This window comes from Ammospiza nelsoni, chromosome 13 (genome assembly GCF_027579445.1).
Source record: "Ammospiza nelsoni isolate bAmmNel1 chromosome 13, bAmmNel1.pri, whole genome shotgun sequence".
In the NCBI taxonomy this organism is placed as follows: Eukaryota; Metazoa; Chordata; class Aves; order Passeriformes; family Passerellidae; genus Ammospiza; species Ammospiza nelsoni.
The window spans coordinates 19,102,838-19,123,019 of record NC_080645.1 but is presented as its reverse complement, the minus strand read 5'-3'; the positions used below and the strand labels follow the sequence as shown (position 1 = coordinate 19,123,019).

The window sequence follows — 20,182 nt, the reverse complement described above, 5'->3', positions numbered from 1 at the left end:
CACCAACCCAAATGATCCACTTAAAACTGCAAAACAAAGCCCAAGTGCAAAAGAGAAATAACCATTTAAATGGATGCACAGAATCAAGGGGAAACACTGCTGGAAATCACCAGGGTTTCAGTCAGAAGTTACCCTTCTGAAATATTTTGACACAGGTAACAAACTGCAAACAGGATTGCAGGGGAACCCTGCACACCAGGCTCAATGATCCAAAATCCCCCTGCATTTCTGGCTGCTACACTTCAACATTTTAACCACAGCAGCAGGACCTGGGAAAACAGAACACCTTTATAAAATACTCACCAGAACAATCCAAAACAACTCTGACAGATATAATATAAAAATATCAATTAAGAGCATTAATTTTTCCCAGAGAAGGATACAGCATTGATGTAGCACCAGTTTCCTTTGTTGATCAGCCCTCGGGGTTGCAAAGACACTGGTTTATGTATTAGTCTTACATTTTCCAGTATTTCTGCAGAATGAGAAACAGTAAATTGAGCATCAACATCACACAAATATCTGCTGCAGCATTACACAGAAATTCAAACCAATGAGGAAGATTCCCAGAAGCTCCAGCAGATGATTTCCACTCCATTTACCCACTGCTCACACTCCAAACCAGACGATTTTCTTCCACTGAAGATCCTGGGATTCAGATCAGGAGATGCTGACACAAAACTGATCATTCCAAAGCAAGATCTATTGATTTGGGTGTTTGTTTCCCTAAATCCAGATAATTTATTTATATTGCTACATAGATACATACACAGATATAAAATGCAATCAGCTGGAATCATTTGTCACCAGCTTTATGAAGTATTTCCCACATTTTCCTGCTTTGAAGAGGGGTGAAGTCAGTGCAGCAGTCTCAGTTCAGAAGTTTCACCAAGCTCACAACAAAATCATCTCAGTGCAAAGACACAGACTGGTGTGCTCTGCTCTTCAGAACACACAGTTTTATTTAACACTTCCAAAATCTATGAGATAACAGCCTTACATAATGTAATTCCTGCTCTTTCCTGCTTTCAAAACCCAAGCTGAAAACTTAGAAACCACTGCACATTAGTCTGTCCCAGTTATGAAACCAAGAAAAACAAAAGGAGCTTTTCCAGGAATCCTGACCTGTTATTTAGAAACCTAAATAAGAACTGTTCAAAGAAAATATTGGAGCTCATAAACTTTAAACGTGCAAAATTAGGTGTATACAAGACAAAATACGAACTGTAAGTAAATACAGCAATTGTGTACCAGAGGGGTGAGTTTTTTTATAATAAATGTGAGGAGCTCTAAAGGTTTTACATGCTATAACCTGAAAGAATTTGAGCTGTTCACTACAGGACTAAAAAGATAAAATAACATGATGTAGGTACAAAAGTAGAGGTACAAAGCTGAAAGCAAGCAGAGGAGATGGCAGAACTGCAAGCAAAATCCACATCCTTCTGCTGCCAAGCTATCTCCCTATCTATCTATAAGATGATATTTCCTGCAGATAACATCAGTTCTAAGCAAACAAAATTGACAAAAAAATAAAGTTTCATTCCCTTGTCCATTACATAAAGAACGTGCCACCTGAAAGAGCAGACAGCAAAGAAATGTAAAGTGGAAGATGAGGTAGCACAGATGCAGAGTAAGATTCTTTTCTAGTGAAGGCTAAAATATGTTATTAAATTACTGCTCAAGTGCTTCAGAATGTATTGTCAGAGCAGCAACATTTGAACTGTGTTCACACACAATATTTCTGTTAACATAATTCATCATTGTTGAAAATAAGGATAAAAGTAACAGGAAAAGTTCTATTTTTTGTGTCTATCAATAACTTTTTACATTAACTCTTTTCTTCCCCGTTTTTGCATCATGCTCAATAAAGGCATTAAGAGGACCTTTAGCATCCTCTTGTGGTCACAAAGCTGCTCTGGGAACAGGCTCCAGTGCCATTGCTGGAGTTTTGTTTCTTTTAACAAAGACCTGGGTTTGTCTACAGCAATTACATCCAACAGCACATTTCCAGCTCACATTAACACACAGTAACTAAAGAACTTTTACAAATGTATCAGAAGAAAAACAGACGACTGGGAGAAAATCTTAACATTTCAAAACCTGTTGGAAAGCTCATGCCATCACCCAGAAAACTTATTTCTTTTGGAGGGTACTGATTTGTGAAATGTTCAGATATTTCTGTTGGTAAACAGAAAGCATTTAGCTGAAGTTCATCCATTGGGTTTCGTTATTACAATTACCTCTCACATTTTTCTTTAGCAAGGTGATCTCCTAACAAAGCAAATCCAGAGTTTAAGGCAAGAGGAGCCCCGTGGATGTGGTGTCCATGCTGAAGAGATAAAGGTGCTTACAAGTCAGGAACTGAACTCTTGGCTTAAGGCCCTGATTTAGAGAATATTGTCTCTGCCACTGATCTTTCCTCAAATCTGGATAAGGCCTAAAAAATCCCAGGACAACATTGCTGGATGTCCCTAAACAAAAACATTTCCTGTAAGAAACAAGTCTGAATGTACAAAAGGCTGCATTTCTGAAGATTATAAAACCCCCAGATCCTGGATGTCTCCACAACTCCTTGCTCTAGCATCTACCTACCTTTACAATGAGAAAGAAATCTTCTACTATATATTGGAACACCTTTCTTTCAATCTGAATTAATTTAATTTTATCACTAGCCTTGGCAGAAGTGATCTTCTTCACTTTATGAATCACCATCTTCTTGATGAATTTGTTTTGTAAATTTGGATTTACAACCACGGTCATGCCAACAATATCATCCGACACAAATTAACTCTGAATATTTCATGTTTGCCTACATGGTTTTTAAATCTTATTTCCATTTTTGCTGCTGCACCATGAAATTTTCCTTCAGAAGGAAAGCCCATTGCATCAAGTCCTCCACAGCAGAATTTGTTATTTTCCATGTTTTCCATGTAAATTGGTATTAACACACACAGGGAAAAAAACCTTTGTTTTCTTCAGGTGTACTAAAGACACTCATCAATTCCCTAGAACTTCCAGATCTTTTTGTCTAATATGTCCACCATTAGTTCTTCACATTGTACTCTCATTTGGTTTGGTGTTCTGGTGTCTCCCACACTTGTATTTATTGGATTCCCTTCCTTCTAATTTAAAATCATTCCAGATTTAGTCAGATCTTAAAAGTTTCTGTTCTTTGATTCACCTGAAATCCTGCCTGTTGTAAACAGATTTTATGGGCACTGTTACCTCCATGACCCACAATAAAAACACTGCAAGAAAACATGATTCAGAAAATAGGAAAAATTGCAGTAAGAGAATCTAAACCAAAGATCACCAAGAATAGTTAAAAGGCTACTCAGAGAATTGATATTTTCCCAATCACTTATTTCCTACACTATGTAAGGCATTATTAATTATCAGGTTATAATTGTAGGGGATCAGCTGTGAAATGTGGCAAGTAAAGCCCTGAAGAGTCGTATTTTTCACCAATATAATTTATGACCTTACTATCCCATAGATATTAATTATTAAAATGTTTGTCCTAGCATCTAAATTAGGCTGTGGTGCATAATTACTGCACTTGTCTCTTTCTGTACCTGCACAGCAGATGCATCTTGGGCACTTGCTAAAATTACCTCTCCTGCCTTTGTTTCTCATCAAGATTAACATGAAATTTGTCTGTTCTATTTATTTTCTAGTCCTGATCATCTCCTTACCTTGTGTAGCTTCTGTCTTTGAGACTAAAGGAACCACAGATCTCTGCAGGCTGAATTAAGCAGCATTAAATGATCTTCAGGGTGCCTGTGAATCATTAACCTCCCTTGTAATAACTGCTGAAATTGAAGTACAAACCAACAATTTGTCCCTGGAAAAACAACTCCTCTTCTTGTGTTCTAAATAAAAACTGTGCAGAAGGACCTTGGCACTCCAGCACTGGGTTGTTTGTTAATTTGATTTGTTAATTTTGCCTGCTAATTCAGGTGTAGAGTTTATTACCTGTGTCCAGCACCCCATAAAACTTGTGGTAAAAATTTCATTCCCATTGGAATGAGCTGAAGTTGCTGAATTCCCAACAAACCCAACAGGGGGATCTCAACTCAGCCACAGGGAAAGCAAGGAACACACCTGACAAACACACAGAGCCTCTCACAGTGATGATGACTGAGGCAGGAGATTTGAAATTAATTATCTACAGAACACAGCAATGATCTGTCTGGAAAGCATGAACTGAAGTTCTCGTAGCACATTTTTTGAGTGTGGGAGGATGAAAAAAGCACTCAGGTACCTGTTTTTCGAGTACATATAAAGAAAATAAAGAAAAACACCTTTTTCCACAGAGCAGAGCACTGATCACATGGCATTCAGGTCTTCAAGTAAACATTTTACACCAAAACCAGCAGCATCTGAATTACAGGAATTGCAGCAATAATTCCTACCTAAATCAGCTACAATGAGCTGATGAATTCCTTTTATCTACACTCAGATTATTCCTCTGCCCAAAGAGCAAGCAAATAGTGACGGTGTAGAAGAAAACTGGGTAAAAGTTACATTTGTGTTTTACTACAGTGAAGACAGAATAAAAAGCTCTGCTCCCACCTGGTGGCAAAAAACAGTACAGAAGCAGTGAAAGTCTAGAAAGTTAACTTACTGCTGGAACAACATGGACAAGAGAAAAAAACTTTTTCCATTCATGGCAAGCAATCCTAGCTTTATGATGGTCACAAAAGAGTTTTAAATTAAAAATCATTACCAAATGATAGCTTCAGATTTTAAGACAACCTTCCCCATATGGGTTCATACAGACTGTAATCACCTGCTTTTCTATATATATATATTGTTGTAATACAGTGTTTGTGATATCTCAGTGGAAAATACACTGAAATATAAATTATTCTGACAGCTCACAACAGACAAATCTCAGTACTGAAACCATTGCAGAGTAAGGGGGAGGAGAGGCAGCACACAGCTATGGGCACTCTGGACATCAGCTCAGGTCAGCTTCTGCTCAGAGTGCAAACCTGACTTGAAGCTGTCACTTTCAAAGCAGCATTGCACCTGTAAATTAGCTTGTAGTATAAACAGCAGGACTCTGCACAAAGCCATCTCACACAGTGACCACTTCACAGATTTAAAATAATTACTTTGGTTCCAACACTGTTGAGTCAGTGACACAAAATGCACCCAAGCTGGGAGAACTTCACCATTTCTGGCTGAATCTGCACAACCAGCCTCCTGCAGCTTCTAGCATTTCCCATTAAGAGCACAAATATGACAAGACCAAGTGTCAAAGCTTTTGTATCACTCATTCCCTGTCCTGATGTCCCCTCTGGACAACTCCTGAGGGTTATTCCTGAACTGGGAACAGCACGTATTGGTTATGGATAAAGCAATACTGTTTGTAATGGTTAAACTGGAAGGAGAGACCCCTCAAGAAGCATTTTAGTAAATATAGTTATTTTCTGAATTGAAATTTCTGAAGAAAGACCTATGTAGCCATTACATTTCAACTGCTGTTTAGTGCCCAGGAATTTCAGCTACTTTGGTATAAATACAGTAATACTCTTCTTGCAATGGAATACTACAAAATTGTAAATATTGGATAATGTAACACACCATTTTCATACAAACCTAACATACTCTCATTTTTGTAACAGCACACAGCCCATTTGAAACCACAGATCACTTCCACAGACTGTTTGACAAGTTGTTTGACAAGCAGCAATATTTTCCCTGTACCTGGGATAATGACATGGCAATGCCTGCTTGGAATGTTTACTCAGGGGGATACAAACTGGCTAATTCAAATGCAGTGTTTGAACAGCCAGCTCATTACCAGAGCAACGTCCTCTATCAATTCTGCACACTCCAGAGCTAACACCCTTGCAGTGTAACATCCACTCGTGTGTGTAACTATACCTGCAATCTTTATGGCTACGGGATCCTCTGAAACTGGAACAGGTCCCTCTTTGACTTCAACCTGTTTTTCAGGGACCAGAGGAGATGTGGCAGGAGGGGTATACTTAGTCTCAACATAGACCACAGATGTGGAAGCAGAGGGCTTGGAATTGTGAAAAAGACTAGCCCACGACTTTGCAGGCTGATTAACAGGGACAGACCCTGCAAGCGGGACCGTCGCCTCAGTAGTAGGTGAAGCTTCCTCAGGCTTAGCTTGGTCTGAGTCAGAGCTTTCCACAGTGTGCAATTCTACCCCATTGGCAGCCGTGTCCTCACCAGAGGAGGATTCAAGTGTTTGTCCATTAGTAACGCCCAGAGTTTCAGTAGTATCAGTACCAGCATAGGCCTGTACAACAGCTGTCCTTAGGGGGCTCTCTCTGACGGCCTCCGGGGGGAGGCAGAACTGTTCCGAGTGAGCCAGGCGGCAAAGCTCGGCCTGCCCGCCAGTCCTGCCCCCGGGGCCGGCCTCGGCACACGCAGCTCCGGCCAGGAAATCCACGGAGCTGCCGGGGCTGCTGCAAGTCCTCGGCGTGGCCAGCGAGGGGAGGTCCCCGGGCAGCTCCGTGTCCTCGGCGCCGCCGAGTCCCGCGGCCGAGGCGTGGCCGTTCACCAGCGCCTCGGGGGCGGCCACGCCGTCAGGGACATCTTCCAGGTAACTGTAGTACCCAGGGGGTCTTTTCTTCTTCTTCTTGCGCTCCCTCTGCCCCAGGCCCCCAGCCAAGGCGTCGTTTTCGGCGTTGGAGCCGCTGTCCAGAGCCAGGGTGGGGTCACTGAACTGGCAGTCAATGGAGTTGTAGTTGGCGTCGCTGAGAGCATCATCTGGGCTTTTCTGAGCGGGGGCACAGCTGAGAATGAATTCTGGAGCCTGAGGGTTCAGAGTACTCGAAATGCTGTAGTCGGTGTTGTTCAGGACAGATGACTGAGTCTCGATAACTTCATTAACACCAAATTCTATTCTCTGATACTCTTCCCCTGGACAAGAGAAAGCAGATCTCAGTCAGAGAATCGCATTGAATCTAAAAGCTACAAAAGCAAGAAAAACACTCTTCTACTTTGCTGTAACTGAGAAAACAAAGTACACTCCCCAAACAAAAGGAATTCTCATTCTCAACCATGACAATTTTCAAAAGATCATTTTCTTAAAGATAGCAGAGCATGATTCAGGTTTCCTTAACCAGAGTTATGTAATTTCCAAATCACTGTAGAATCCTGCATATAATCCCAATTAAATTCCCCTCATAAGAAATCTATTAAAATCCAAGGTCTATAGGAATAATCTGTATTAAATAATTACTGGATAATTGCCTGTGAAATACGGTGTAACACTTAATTCCATGCTTTTTTCAAGCCAGTCTGTTCAACTGACAACTACAAAATCCAAGCCTTTTCCTTTTTAACATTTCCATATGTGAGGTTTGCTTTTTGAGGGGCTGGGTTTGGTTCTTCTGGCAGGATTTACCACAACCAAACATAACTGAAAAATATAATTTATTAATTGCATGGCACACTGCAATTAAAGCTTTTGAGCCTCCAAGCTCATTTCTAACTTCAATAATTTTTTCACAATTAAATGTATTACCATGTGAGAGTAATGATATACATGAATCCAGGATTTTATGACAAAATACAACACATACCTCAACATAAATCTGCATTCAACTCGTACACAGGAGTTGTACTGAAAAGTTATGAAAAGGGTTTTTCGTTTTATTGATTTATTTATTTGCCCTGGAACTAAATACTCTCATGGCAGGCTTCAGTATCACAAAATATTTTCAGCCACCATTTCTGCAATTTCCTGGAATTTATTTCTTGTTATAATGTATGTGTGCTAAGTGGTAACACTGAATACTTCACCTACAACTATTTCAGTAACTACTGAGTAAAGATATAAAATTAATGAAACAGTTTCAGGAATTTTGAAGGTAAGCTGACATTCTAAAGCTCTGCAGGCCTTTATGATATGTAGGCTACTGTTCCAAGGACATTACATTTTAATATTTTGTGTTTCCTCAACCATGGGGGCTCAAACACATTTCCAATTTTAAGACTTACTACAGAACCAAACAACACTAGATATTAATTCCAAAGGAATTATGTGGATACAGCACTAAACTTTTCACATTTTGTGCCACTTACATTATGCATGACAACAACAAATACGTATTTGCAAGTACAGACTCACTAAAAATGAGGTGGATTGTTTTTTAAACACAACAAAAAGCAACCAACAGTTCCCAGAAAAGAAGTTATTCACACACCTAAGGAAAAAAATCCTCTGGGAAAACAATCTAGCAGGGAATATTTTGATATATGACTGTCAATATAAAAGTTTTGCAGTTCTGGATGTTCTCTAGAAAAATCTGCTAACAAATATTTTAGCTTTAAAAATGTGAAGGGAACAAGAATCTGCATTTTTTAATATCAGATGAAGAGTAACAAACATACAATGTGTGTTGATGTCTGACTTATCCATGCAATACCAACACATTATGATTTAATGAAAAATTAAAAAGATGCTAATTGCTTTTCTGCATTGATCTATTAATCTGACTATATGAGAAGAAAACAGGTCACATATCAACTTCAATCTTGCTGCCTGTCAGACTAAAGGAGACTTTTTAAGAATAAAAAAGGGTAAAAATTCCACACACATCTGGTTTCTCTAAATCATCTTAGGAAGAGAGTGAATTTCAAATTTCTAATTTCTAGATTTCTAATTTTTCCCCTCCCCTCTCCCTGTGAGAAAACATTTTAACACCCTGTCTGCCATTCACCAACCACTCTGCAGTCACTGAGGAGCCATCAGCACCCAGAAGAGAGGGCTGAAGCTCCTTTGTAAAACAGCAGCAGCCTGGAGCCAGGGAGGGGGAGCTGTGCCTGGTGGGCATTGGGTGCCCGGGGCTGGCAGTGCCCACACAGCTCCATCTGAGGGCAAATGCAAAGTTCTGGGGGCTTTAAGGGATACAAATCCACAACAAAACCATTCCTCATTAGCTCATCTGTTTATGGTTCTTTCTACCCTTTGTTACAACAGCACAAAGCACAGGTAATAATTGCTAACACCCGATATTCCTCCAACTTTGACAAAAATGAATTTCTGGGCACATTTCAAATCCCTACCACAAATAATTCATGACTACTTCTTTTCTAAAATCCAAGTTCAAGAAAATAGCAATTGCTTCAGAACAAAGACTGTGGTTTCCCTCCGTGGGTGAGTCAAGTCCATCAGAGGCCAAGGTGAAAGCTGTCACCTCTGGACCCCCGTCCTGCTCCTCTGTCCCCAGCAAGCTCCCAGCACTTGTGGGACCCAGAACTAACCTGGCAAAAAATATCATCTAAGGGAGCTTTTTTTCTAGTTTTGGTGAATTTATCAGTTTATTTTACACTCAGGGCTAGTGGGGAGCAGAAAACAGAACACATCCCTTACACAACATCATAGGCTGAAACCTTGCCAAGAGCAGAACTGATGTTGTAGCATTTAACAAACAAATTAGGAAGTTACATCTGAGCAATTAATCTTTGTACCTTCCAGCAGGATTAGAGTAACAAATACCAGCAGCTACTGTACAGTTAGTCTGTGCAATGACTGCCAGAAGCTCATTTGCTGTAAGATTGTGTCAAGTTTATTTGAGAAAAATAGGAGGTAATATTTTTTTCTTATTTGTTTTGACTTTCCACTTTGCTTCAGGGCATCTTTGTTTCAATCTAGTTCACAGCTCTATTTCTGAATGGACTGAGACAGATCTCTGTGCCATGAACAACATGGCACACATATTGAAACAAGCACCAGCAGATGCTCCAAGGACAGTCTGTGTACAACCCCAAAATCTGTGAATGCACAGCACTAATTAGTGTGAACAGAGTTCTGCACATTAGAGTTTAAGCCATGATTTGATTACTCCTAGGAAGTGTTAACAGATCTTCTGATTCTGTAATAAAGTTAAACACTGAAGTACAGAAAAAATGAAGACTATGGGGAATGGTAACATGGTAAGTGTGTGTCATCATATAAAAATACAAATATTCTGCATGACCAAGCATTCCAGTTTAGTTTGCACAGATTCCTATGCAGCCACCACAGTGATAATGTGCATGCACAGTACAGTGCAAGATTGTTAAAGACATTTTTCAAGCAAAACCTAATTTGCTGTCATTACCTAATCTCAGGGCTGGGAGGGGTTCTCTCAAGGTCTAGGAATGATCTGAAAGACATTTGTACAAACCATCTTTCTGTATGGCTTGTGAGCATTAAAATCTCAGTCTGAAAGAACAAAACTTAAATCTAGTTAGACAAAGAAATAAATGACTGGATGCCCCTGTCACCAACAGACAATTCACACCATGTGGCCTTTTTAAAGAACCTTTCCAACTCCTATTTAGAGCTACTCAGGGTCCTAAAACTGGTACTAAATAAAATTTCTGAATTGTCAAAAAGCTGCTAATCTCCTCTCAAATGAGACCTGTGGTCCTTCTTTCTGATTGCCTATCTTGTTTATCTTTAAAAGGAAGGCCAAAGTCTCTAAGGACAATGACTGGGGTGTAGCTTGGTCCTCTTCTGAGCACTTATGAGAAATGTTCAGTCAAATATTTCCATGATTTCCCAAAGAGACCTGGAGTCATTTTCACTGTCTAGGTCTCAGCTTCCTTGCTCTCTGGTTCAGGGAATAAATCAAAACCTGATTTTACCTGATGCTTAAAATTCTGTGGAAGTTTGGTTAAAACTATTCAGAGTGAGGATGCCAGGGCAGCTCCCACCTACCTGTCCACTTCTTACAACCCTGAAGTAAGGGCAGGTTTTGGGGTGGAGGTAGAGGAGACCTGTGATTGTTACAGCTTTAAAAGGGGAACTCTGTAATTTAGTTTTAAATCAAGTCACACCTTCATCAAGAGATTAAAAAAAAATAAACCAGGATTCTCCAGAAAACAGCCCCAAGCCAGGCAGAAACAGGAGTGAAAGGGAGCACAGAGCAGAGCACTGCCTGCAGAGCAGCCTTGCTGGAACTGTTAGAAAACACTCATGCTATGGCTCTTCAGCCCCCTCATCTTCACAGCCACATCCTGCAGTGCTTCCACAGGGCTCTGACTGTGGCAGCACAGTGAAGGAGGAGTAAGATGCCCACTGTAATCAGCTGAAGTTCAATGCAGGATTTTCCAAACCTCTCACAGGTATCATTCAGTAAAGTTTAAAAATCCAACCTAATTATGTCTGTGTAGGTGCTGAGCAAGTTGTAACAACTGTATTCAAAGAGAAGTTACAGTAAATCTCAGGAAAGTGTCACAACCTTGAAGTTTAAAAAAAAAAAAATCTTGATTTCTTACCATCATGAAACTTACCTGTGGATTTAATACCACATGAAACTGTTTCATTGTATGGGGGGAGCTGTACAAAAAAGAAATGAAACTTATTTAAAGGCAAAGCAAATCTATGAACATTCCATATCAGTTTCATATGAAACATCCAAATCCTTTAAAAAATAACATCATAATTGAGATTTGATTTTTGGAGAGGATGCCTTGAACTCACGCTTCTATATTTATCAAATCCCACACTGCAGCTTCAGGTGTCCTTGCAGATTACCACAAGTACTGAGAGATAAAGATTATCTTGGTTACACACCACAGGCTCACCAAGCTCTCAATTCACCTCCCAGCATCTTTCTTCATCAATTTATTTTAGGATAGAAGCATATCCTCTTTTTAGACAAAAGCCAAAGACAGACCAAACTGGGAAAGGACGAAACAAACCTTTGCAAGGAACAATCACACCTAAACCTTCTGACTCTAACCTGCTGCAGGGTGGCCCTTGGAATGTTCCAGCTCAGGTGGATTCCTGAACACGTTGATCAGCAGGAAGCACCCAGAGCACAGAGTGTGGATAACTTTACATAAACACTGCCATCACTTCATGGGCTCAGGGCTGGCAGAACCCCACGGGGGGCAGTTCCTGACCCCCCTCACCTGCCCCTAAAGCTCCTGAGCAGCTCAAAGCCCCTGCAGAACCAGCAGCCACTGCCACACTGCACTCAGCAGCTCCTGGAGAACGTGGAACTGCTTCTGCAGTGGAAGAAACAGCACTGAGGGCACACAGCAGCTTCACAATGCTGCTCTAAACACTAACTCAATGCTGTAACAAATAAAAGATTTCTTTATTGAGTTTTCAATTCCCTAAGCTACACATACTCACATATCACCTTTTTAATGCACTGCTGGCACCAGTGCATCAGAAACAGCAAGAAAAATATTCCTGAAATCCCACTGCAAAAGTATTTTAAAAAACCACAAGCTGTAAACCCATTTATGAACCTCAATACATCTTAATATATCATCTTTTCAAGCCAAAAATGAGAATCAATGGGTCAAGCTCCATCTTAATTTTGAGCACAGGTTCAATATAATTTTACTTAGAGCTAAAAAATTACTTTAAATGTCTGTAAGTTTATGGTACTCCTTGCAATTTTTGTTTTTATCCAAAGCAAAGACCTTCAGAGAATAAGAAGATTTTTAAAAAGTAGTCAGCTTCTTGGTCCCCAACATATCAGATTAATCAACAGCACCCTTGCAAAGCTGCCTTGTTCCACAGAACTGTGAACCATCCCAGCCTAAAGGTATGACACAGAACATGTGCCAAAAATGTCACATGTAAAAGGGACATTTTAGACAACAGAATCACTGGGTTGGAAGAGACCTTCAAGATTATTGAGTCCAATCCAGTCCCAACAGCTCAACTAAACCCTGGCACCCAGTGCCACACCCAGGCTTTGTTAAACACACCCAGGGATGGGGACTGCACCACCTCCACAGGCAGAACATTCCAGAACTTTATCACTTTTTCATTAAAATTTTTTTCTCTAATATCCAACCTGTATTTCCCTTTAGCTTTAACTACTCCCTTGCCAGTCCCCCTTGGGTGTGAGGTTAAGGGACCTCAGGGGGACAGCAGCACATTGGGACTGTCCCCAGCAGGATGTGTGTCAAACATCACTGCAGCATTATCAGCTCTGCCTCGTCCTTCTTGAGTCTCACCCTGCCTTTTGCAGGCCAATTTTTTACACCAATTAGTGCAAAACTAATAAGCATCATTTTTATTTCATCATCCAGGTAATTAAAACATTGAAGTGAACCAGATCAAGGGCAAACTTAAGGAACATTGTTCAACAGCTCTTTATATTGAAGCTAACCAGTAAGTGGCACACTGAGAAAATGAAGCCCAACTGGTGCTGGTGCTGCAGGTTCATGCTTTGAGAACAGCTTTGCATAAATCAAGATATGACATTTTCATCATCCCCTAAGTAAGTGTTGAAAAAGCTGATGGGGGCACTTCAGGTGACACTACACAGGATGACAATGTCCCACTGCTGTGACTGCAGTTATGGTGGGACAACAGCAGGGTCACCACAGCTAACAGGAATTACCCAAAGATCTCCTCTGCTACACAGCTCTCCCCCCAGAAATAACTGCTTTTTCCTTTCTGAATTTCCCTCACTCCTCACCCCACCCCGTTCCCTTCGTGCCCTTCCTTTGTTCAGCAGTTTATTACACTAATTAGCCTTGGAAAATTAAGCTACAGGAAAGTAAGTCACAGTAACAATGGTTTGTAAACTGTGACAAAAGGATTTCCCCATCCACAGCTCGAGTGTTTGTTTCCTTTATGCTGAGAGGGCAGGATGGAAGCATGACTGAAATGTCTGAATGGAAATGTCTGGAGGAAATGCATGGAAATGGACCCAGAGGAAAATTATTTTTCAAGTCTGGAGACGAGGACAATGGGATAAAACTCCTCCCTAGAAAGGAAAATGGTTCATGATTGTCTACCAAGAACTGCAGAGAATAAGAGGCTGCAATGCTCTGTGTGTAATGAACTCCAACACACAAAGACAACTGTTCCCACTCTGTGCCTCTCTCTGTCACTAATTAGTTCATTATTAATGCATTTCCCAGACCTCACACACAGCCTTCTCTGCGAGCACAGCTCTGAGGGCCAGCAGTGCTCCACCTGGCCAGAAATATGAACAATCCTTGTGCTTCAAAAGGCTCCCAAGGCTTAGAAGCCCACCTTACAACCAAGAGCTCTGCTGGGAAAGTTCTCAGCATCCCCTTAAAAACAAACATCAAAACTGAGGTACAGGGCTGGAAAATTCATCAACATCCCACTACTGTCAGCTAGTCCAGCTCTGAAAGATGACAAGCAGAAAGTGGAATCAATTTATGTCTAAAAATTGACTTAATATCCACATACATGGAAAGAAGACTACTGAACAAAATTTTCAGTTTGTCAATTAGCAAGCCAAGTGCATGACAAATATTTGTATTGCTGTATTTCAAATTCACACAAAGAGATGGAGCTTTCAAATGTTATTTCTAGAACAAGTTTAAAGTAGATCTTACCTCAACAGAGCATCGTGGAGTCACAAAGAACTGATTAAATTCATCAGGGCTGAACTCCCCAAAAATATACTAAAAATAAAAGAGAAGGATGTTTGTTAAAGAGCTATTTATATTCAATACAATCAACAAAATCATAAAATCCATTAGGATACTAGAATTCAAAAAGACCCATGTGCTGGGAGTCAGGAACTCTACTTTGCAACCCAATTCCTTCTTGGCTCCTTCCTACATCTTTAGCAAGGAACTTTAGGCTCTGAAAGTGTGAGCAAAGCATTTTCCTTCAGATTCCTATTGGAGGTGATCACAAACTGCTCCTCACCCTGTGACCAGTTTAAAACCATGTTTGGGTGCAGCTGCATCAGTTCATACAAGCCACAGGCAAAGGCTGCTTTGCCTTCCAAACCCACCCCTCACCAAATGAGAAAAAACCAAGAATTATTTCTCCAGAGTTGTGCTAAATGAGCAGTTACACGTGACTAAGTGCACCTGAGGGCACAAAGAACTGAAACTGCTCAGGTGTAGGAAAACACACAAAAATCATCAATTCTGTTATTCCTGTGCCTGAAACTCTCCATAACAGACCTAAAATAAAACATCTTTGCCCAACATTATCTTCCTGCAGCTTTTCAGATAGTTTTCATCTAGATACTCTGAAAAAAGTACCTAACAAGACCACAAAGAAAATTAACACTAAAATGAGAAATTTAATTTACAGAAAACAAAAGATTGCCAATAAAAAGGCCTGAGCTGCTGGCATTTCACAGCACCTGGAAGATTCCATAAACTTCCACTCCAGCTGTAATTGAGTAACACAAAACACTGAGGACAGAAAGAAGTTAAACAAGGAGCTGAATAAAGTGACAAAACAGACAAAGAGGATGAAAACCACTCTTGGCATGCAGCAGGTCAGCCTGGCCAGCACAGCACAGCCCCCACTCCCATTTATTTATCTCCCTGCTCTCCCAGGGCCATTCTGGACCATTCCCTGCTCTCCTCCCACCAGCAAAGCTTTTTCAGCAGTTTTGACTCTTGCTCGTGGTAAATCTTTAGCTTGGTTCTATTGAGACACAACAAACCAGAGTGGGAGCTGAGCCACAGAAAAGAATTCCCAAAATCTGGGAAATCATCCCTTCTGAAGTGCAGCCTGCTGCCACACACAACAACCCAATCCCAGGGTTTTTCCAGACTTGAGGTGGTTTATTCCAATGGAATTTGCTGTTTACATGACTCACAGCCATCCACATTCAGAAATCTCACAGCTTAACTGAAAGCCAAATTCCCCAGCAATTCCAAACCACCCTTTTCTTACACAAAAAGTGATTTATACACACACCACTTTGACGTGTGCCCATTTCAGTGGCCTTCAGGTTTAAAAAAAAAAACTAGAAATGTAATCTGGTTTAGACTACAAACAACTCAAACAGTCAAAACAAGCTGGAACATCTGAGATTCAAAGAGTGAAACACAGTTAAACATTTAATGCTTCAAAAACTCCTCCCTCAGCCAAGTGCTGCCCACCAAGGGAGAATCCAACACCCAAACCCAACAAATCCCTAAATTGTACCCAATGCACAGCTCCTGGCACAGCACCCAGGATGGTTTATACTTTCAGTATAACCAAGGCATTTTTATTCAGAACGTATGAACTAGAATTTATCACAGTCCAAAAACAAACTGAAGAAAATCACTTGCTGACTCATCACTAAATTTATGTTTTATGAGGTATTTTTGATGCTGTCACACAATCATCTCAAGTGTAGTCTATTAAAAGTGATATAAATCCAACCCTAATTTCTCCATCTAATAATATGATACAGTCATTTCATTAACCAGCATTTTAAGCAAAGTATCACAGGCCTGGTATGTCTTTCCGAGCTTCTTTTTTAATGAGGAAACACAGGACAAAAATTGAACAAAGTGATCATTAATATTGTATTAATTAATTGTTTTGATGGTGTATTCATATAGAGAAATTTGTGTCTATGCAACTCTTCCTGTGGAATTTAAAATAGTATTTTAAATATTTACCAACATCTCATCCTAGCCAGACTAAAGCTTAAAAATCCCCATCCCACTCAGCCTTGAAATGAACAGAATTTGATCTGATTTGTTTTTATTTACCAATGCATATTTACACCAGCATTAAGTCACCAGCTGTAAGATCCCTGCATGATAACTGAGAGAAATGATGTTTCAAAATAAACTTAAGGCCATGATGATGATATCAGTCCTTAAACTTAAGGAGTGATGACATTAAACCTGCCCAGTTTAAGCAACCTCCTCTGCCTGCAGTCATCCTCATCTCCCCAGAAATAACTTCTGCAAGCTGGACAGAATTTTCTACCCTTTTCGAGACACAACTGTGCACTCGAGTGAAAGAGAACTGTGATATCACATCCCTTGGCAAGTATAACAACCCCTAGCAGAAAAAGACAGGATTCAGAGGGAAAAAATGTATTTTAAGCAATTTGAAAGATACTGTAACTCCCTGCCTGCTGTCCATCCATCCATCCCAAGGAATCAGTGTACCTGGCACTCTGTGAGCTACCTGTGTAAGAAAATACTTGTTTAGTTCTAAAGCAGCATCAGCATTGCTGCAGAACTTACCTTGTACCATTAATTCAAATTTTGAAGGTTTTAAATCATCTTAAATGCCCAAGTAATAAGAAATTTTAAGCAAGAACAGACTAAGATCTAATAAAGAGTAGCACACCCTTACAAGAATATCCTTATTATCGGCATGAGTTTTGGGTTCCTACCTTGTTTGCACCCTCAAAATTACTCCAACTAATCTCAAAATTCTCAAAGTTGCCTTCTTTCCAAACTGACAAATTAATGCTTGGCACATTAAACATTTAATTAAATTACTTACACGAGCTACTCACAGTCAGCATTAACTTCTCCCCCACTCTATAAATAACACTTTAACACATGCCAGAGATACATCAGTATGTGTTAAAAGCTTGGCCAAACTCATTTCTGATGATTTCAATTCCAATTTTTAGTATTTTCAAGTGTGTAAGAAACACACAGCCATTACAAGTGCATCAGACTGATGCCTTTAATGCCCCACGCTGTCCCAGTCTGGTCCTGCGTGTCACAGCACCTCAGGGTTCCAACAGGGATAACAGACAGACTGCAGAAGCTCCAGGCCAGTGGGAGTCAGACACAGCCAGCTCAGGGTCAGCCCTGGAGCAGGTGAGAGGTTGTGCAGTGCTGGGGATAAGCTGCTTGTGCTGCTCCATCACTGCTGGGCCAAGGCAGCCACAGCCTCTCACCTGCACCAACAACTGCACGGCCCCGAGGGAAGGTCGGGCACTGACGTGAGCACAGAGCTCACCTGGCCCAGCAGCAACAAATTCCCAACAGTAACACAAATCTGGCAACACACAAACCCAAAATATTAATGAATATTACCTGTGAAATCCTGAGGTTTCATTAATAGCTCTGCACAAATTTTCAGACAAAATATGTATATGTATATGTATATGTATGTGTATATGTATATGTATATGTATATGTATATGTATATGTATATGTATATGTATTTCTTCAAAAACTGATTTTGATTTATAGCCTCATTAAAAAATGTAGCTGCTTGAAAATCCCATTACACAGCAGTCAATGGTGTCGGTGCTCACTCACATGGATAAAGCTCAGAGATCCAGTCTCACACCAAGACTGAATGTGGATGAAAATCTAGAGAGAACATCGGGAGAAAGTTCTGAAAATTTCCAACTGTAATGATATCCCCAGACTTACTTTTACAGATACCTAATCCCTAAGAGGCTTAATTCAGTCCCATCTGCCCTCCCTCTCCTGTCAAACCCTCTCCACAGCCTCTCCCAGAGCTGTCTGTCTGTCCTGGCTGCTGGGAAGGCATCTCTGGTGGGCTTGGAGCAGGAATTTCACTGACCCTGCACTGAGGGTGCCCAAGGTCCCTGAGGACACCCCAGCCCAGGGAGGTTCATGTCTGTCACAGGTTCAAAGCAGATCAGAACAGCAGCAAACACGCCCCAGTGACCTTGCACTGGCAACTGTATAAAAAGCAGCAGGGCAATGAAACCTCCTGTGGGGGGAGGCAGGGCTGGGTGGGAACAACGGGGCTCTGCGAATCCCTGCAGAGAGGGGATGAGACACAGGGCAGCTCTGCCTCTGCTGCCTTTCCAATTCCTCACCAAGGCCACCAAACTCCTCCTCTGGGATGGATGAACACCCCCAAACCCAAACACTCTGATGGATCCATTCCATTCTCAGCAGTAACCCAACCTTGTGGGATCTCAGCACCTCAGGATGGAGGTGCAGAGTGGCCGAGACCACCCTTGGGGGGCTCGGGAGTCCTGGAACGTTGCCAGAAGTGTCTGGTGGCTGCACTTTGATCCGACACAGGAGACAACACCTGTATGAGGACTGGGAGGATTTCACTGGGTAAATGGTGAAGGGATAAGTTAATTAGAGTGTAAAACACAGAGTTTAGGATTTTGGTACAGGGGGGTCTAAAGAAGTAAGATGGAGGAATTGGGGCGTGTCCTGTCCTTCTTCTTCTTCTTCTTGGCCTCCATCTTCTGTGGTGATGGTGGCACTTTGGGATTGGTTATTACTAGAAGTGCACCGGTTAATAAGGGTAAAAGGTATTGGGGAAAAATGATAAATATTGTACACGTAACTTCGGGTATAAAGATAAGTGACCGCCCGGGGGCTCGCAGTGTGCTCATGGCTGGCTGCTGTGCAGACCTCTGTCGGGCTGAAAGAAAATCTTTTAGATAAACAATTAATAAACACCGAGACCGAGACAAGATCAGAAGTCTCTCCTCGTCCTTTGAAGCGCCGGCTCTTCAAGGCCATCCCTGGGCCTTTCCAAGCCACCTGAACAGCTGAGAAAACTTACACAACCTGACCATTTACAGTGTTAAAAACCACACTAAACTCCCATGATTTAACTCATGTGAGCAAACATGCACCAACTTAATGAAATGCTTTGCTTACACTGCACAACCAAGTATTTCTATATTTTCCATCCAGTATCTTCCATACTGAGGTTCCATAACCAATCACACAAGTTCTGAACTTCTGGGAATTTTCAAATGTGAATGTCTTCTTGCAGATGTCACATGTATGAGAGCAAGGATGAAAGTAAAACTAGCAATGCCTGAATAAACCTGAAAATGAGATCATTTTAGACAGGATATACAAAAATCTTTCCCTTCAGATGCACTGACAACAACCAGCACACTAATTAAAGAAAAAACTGCAAAATTAAACATACTTTATGCAATTCTAAAATGACATCTTTTCTCATGAAGCTGCTGGTGAATGGGTGTTCTAGTACTTCATATTTCATTTCTTTGCCTTATTTGCACCTATCAAGATTTTGCAATAAAGTTTGGGCATTGAATGCAAAATATTGTCATACTCTTGGGACTATTAAAAAACAAAAAACCCACACAACTAAATTCTTAAAAATAACCAAGGAATCAGTTACAACTGCAGCTCTGAAATGCTTCCTGTGTGACTGAAAAGAGAATAAAAGAAGAGCTGCATCTTGACTCTCTTCCCCAAGTTCAAATTTTAAGACTAGAATACTCCAAGTTAAAATTTTAAGACTAGAATACTCAAAGTTAAAATTTTAAGACTAGAATATTATACAAATACTCTGTAGATGAGAATATCCTTAAAAGTGTAGCATTTTTGAAATATATTTTTTCTATAATACAAGTTAGGAACATTGAGTGGATGAGACTATTAAAGCTGGAGTTTCCAGCTCACTCCTGAGCCTCTGGCAGCAATTTCCATGTTCAGTCTGACATGCTGCAAGGAATCAAGTTCCCTGTATTGAATCCCTGCCTCCCAACATTAATTC

General features: G+C 40.7%; 1 protein-coding gene across 1 annotated transcript in view; it reads right to left on the bottom strand.

The window, feature by feature from the left end:
- USP10 (ubiquitin specific peptidase 10) overlaps positions 1 to 20,182 on the bottom strand; it is a 50,175-nt gene that overhangs the window by 15,602 nt on the left and 14,391 nt on the right. The window contains exons 2-5 of the mRNA XM_059481448.1: positions 14,323 to 14,391; positions 11,272 to 11,317; positions 5,896 to 6,906; positions 384 to 475 (exon numbers count right to left, since the gene is read on the bottom strand). Coding sequence (XP_059337431.1) covers positions 384 to 475; positions 5,896 to 6,906; positions 11,272 to 11,317; positions 14,323 to 14,391 — 1,218 coding nt within the window. The remainder of the gene's footprint in view (positions 1 to 383; positions 476 to 5,895; positions 6,907 to 11,271; positions 11,318 to 14,322; positions 14,392 to 20,182) is intronic.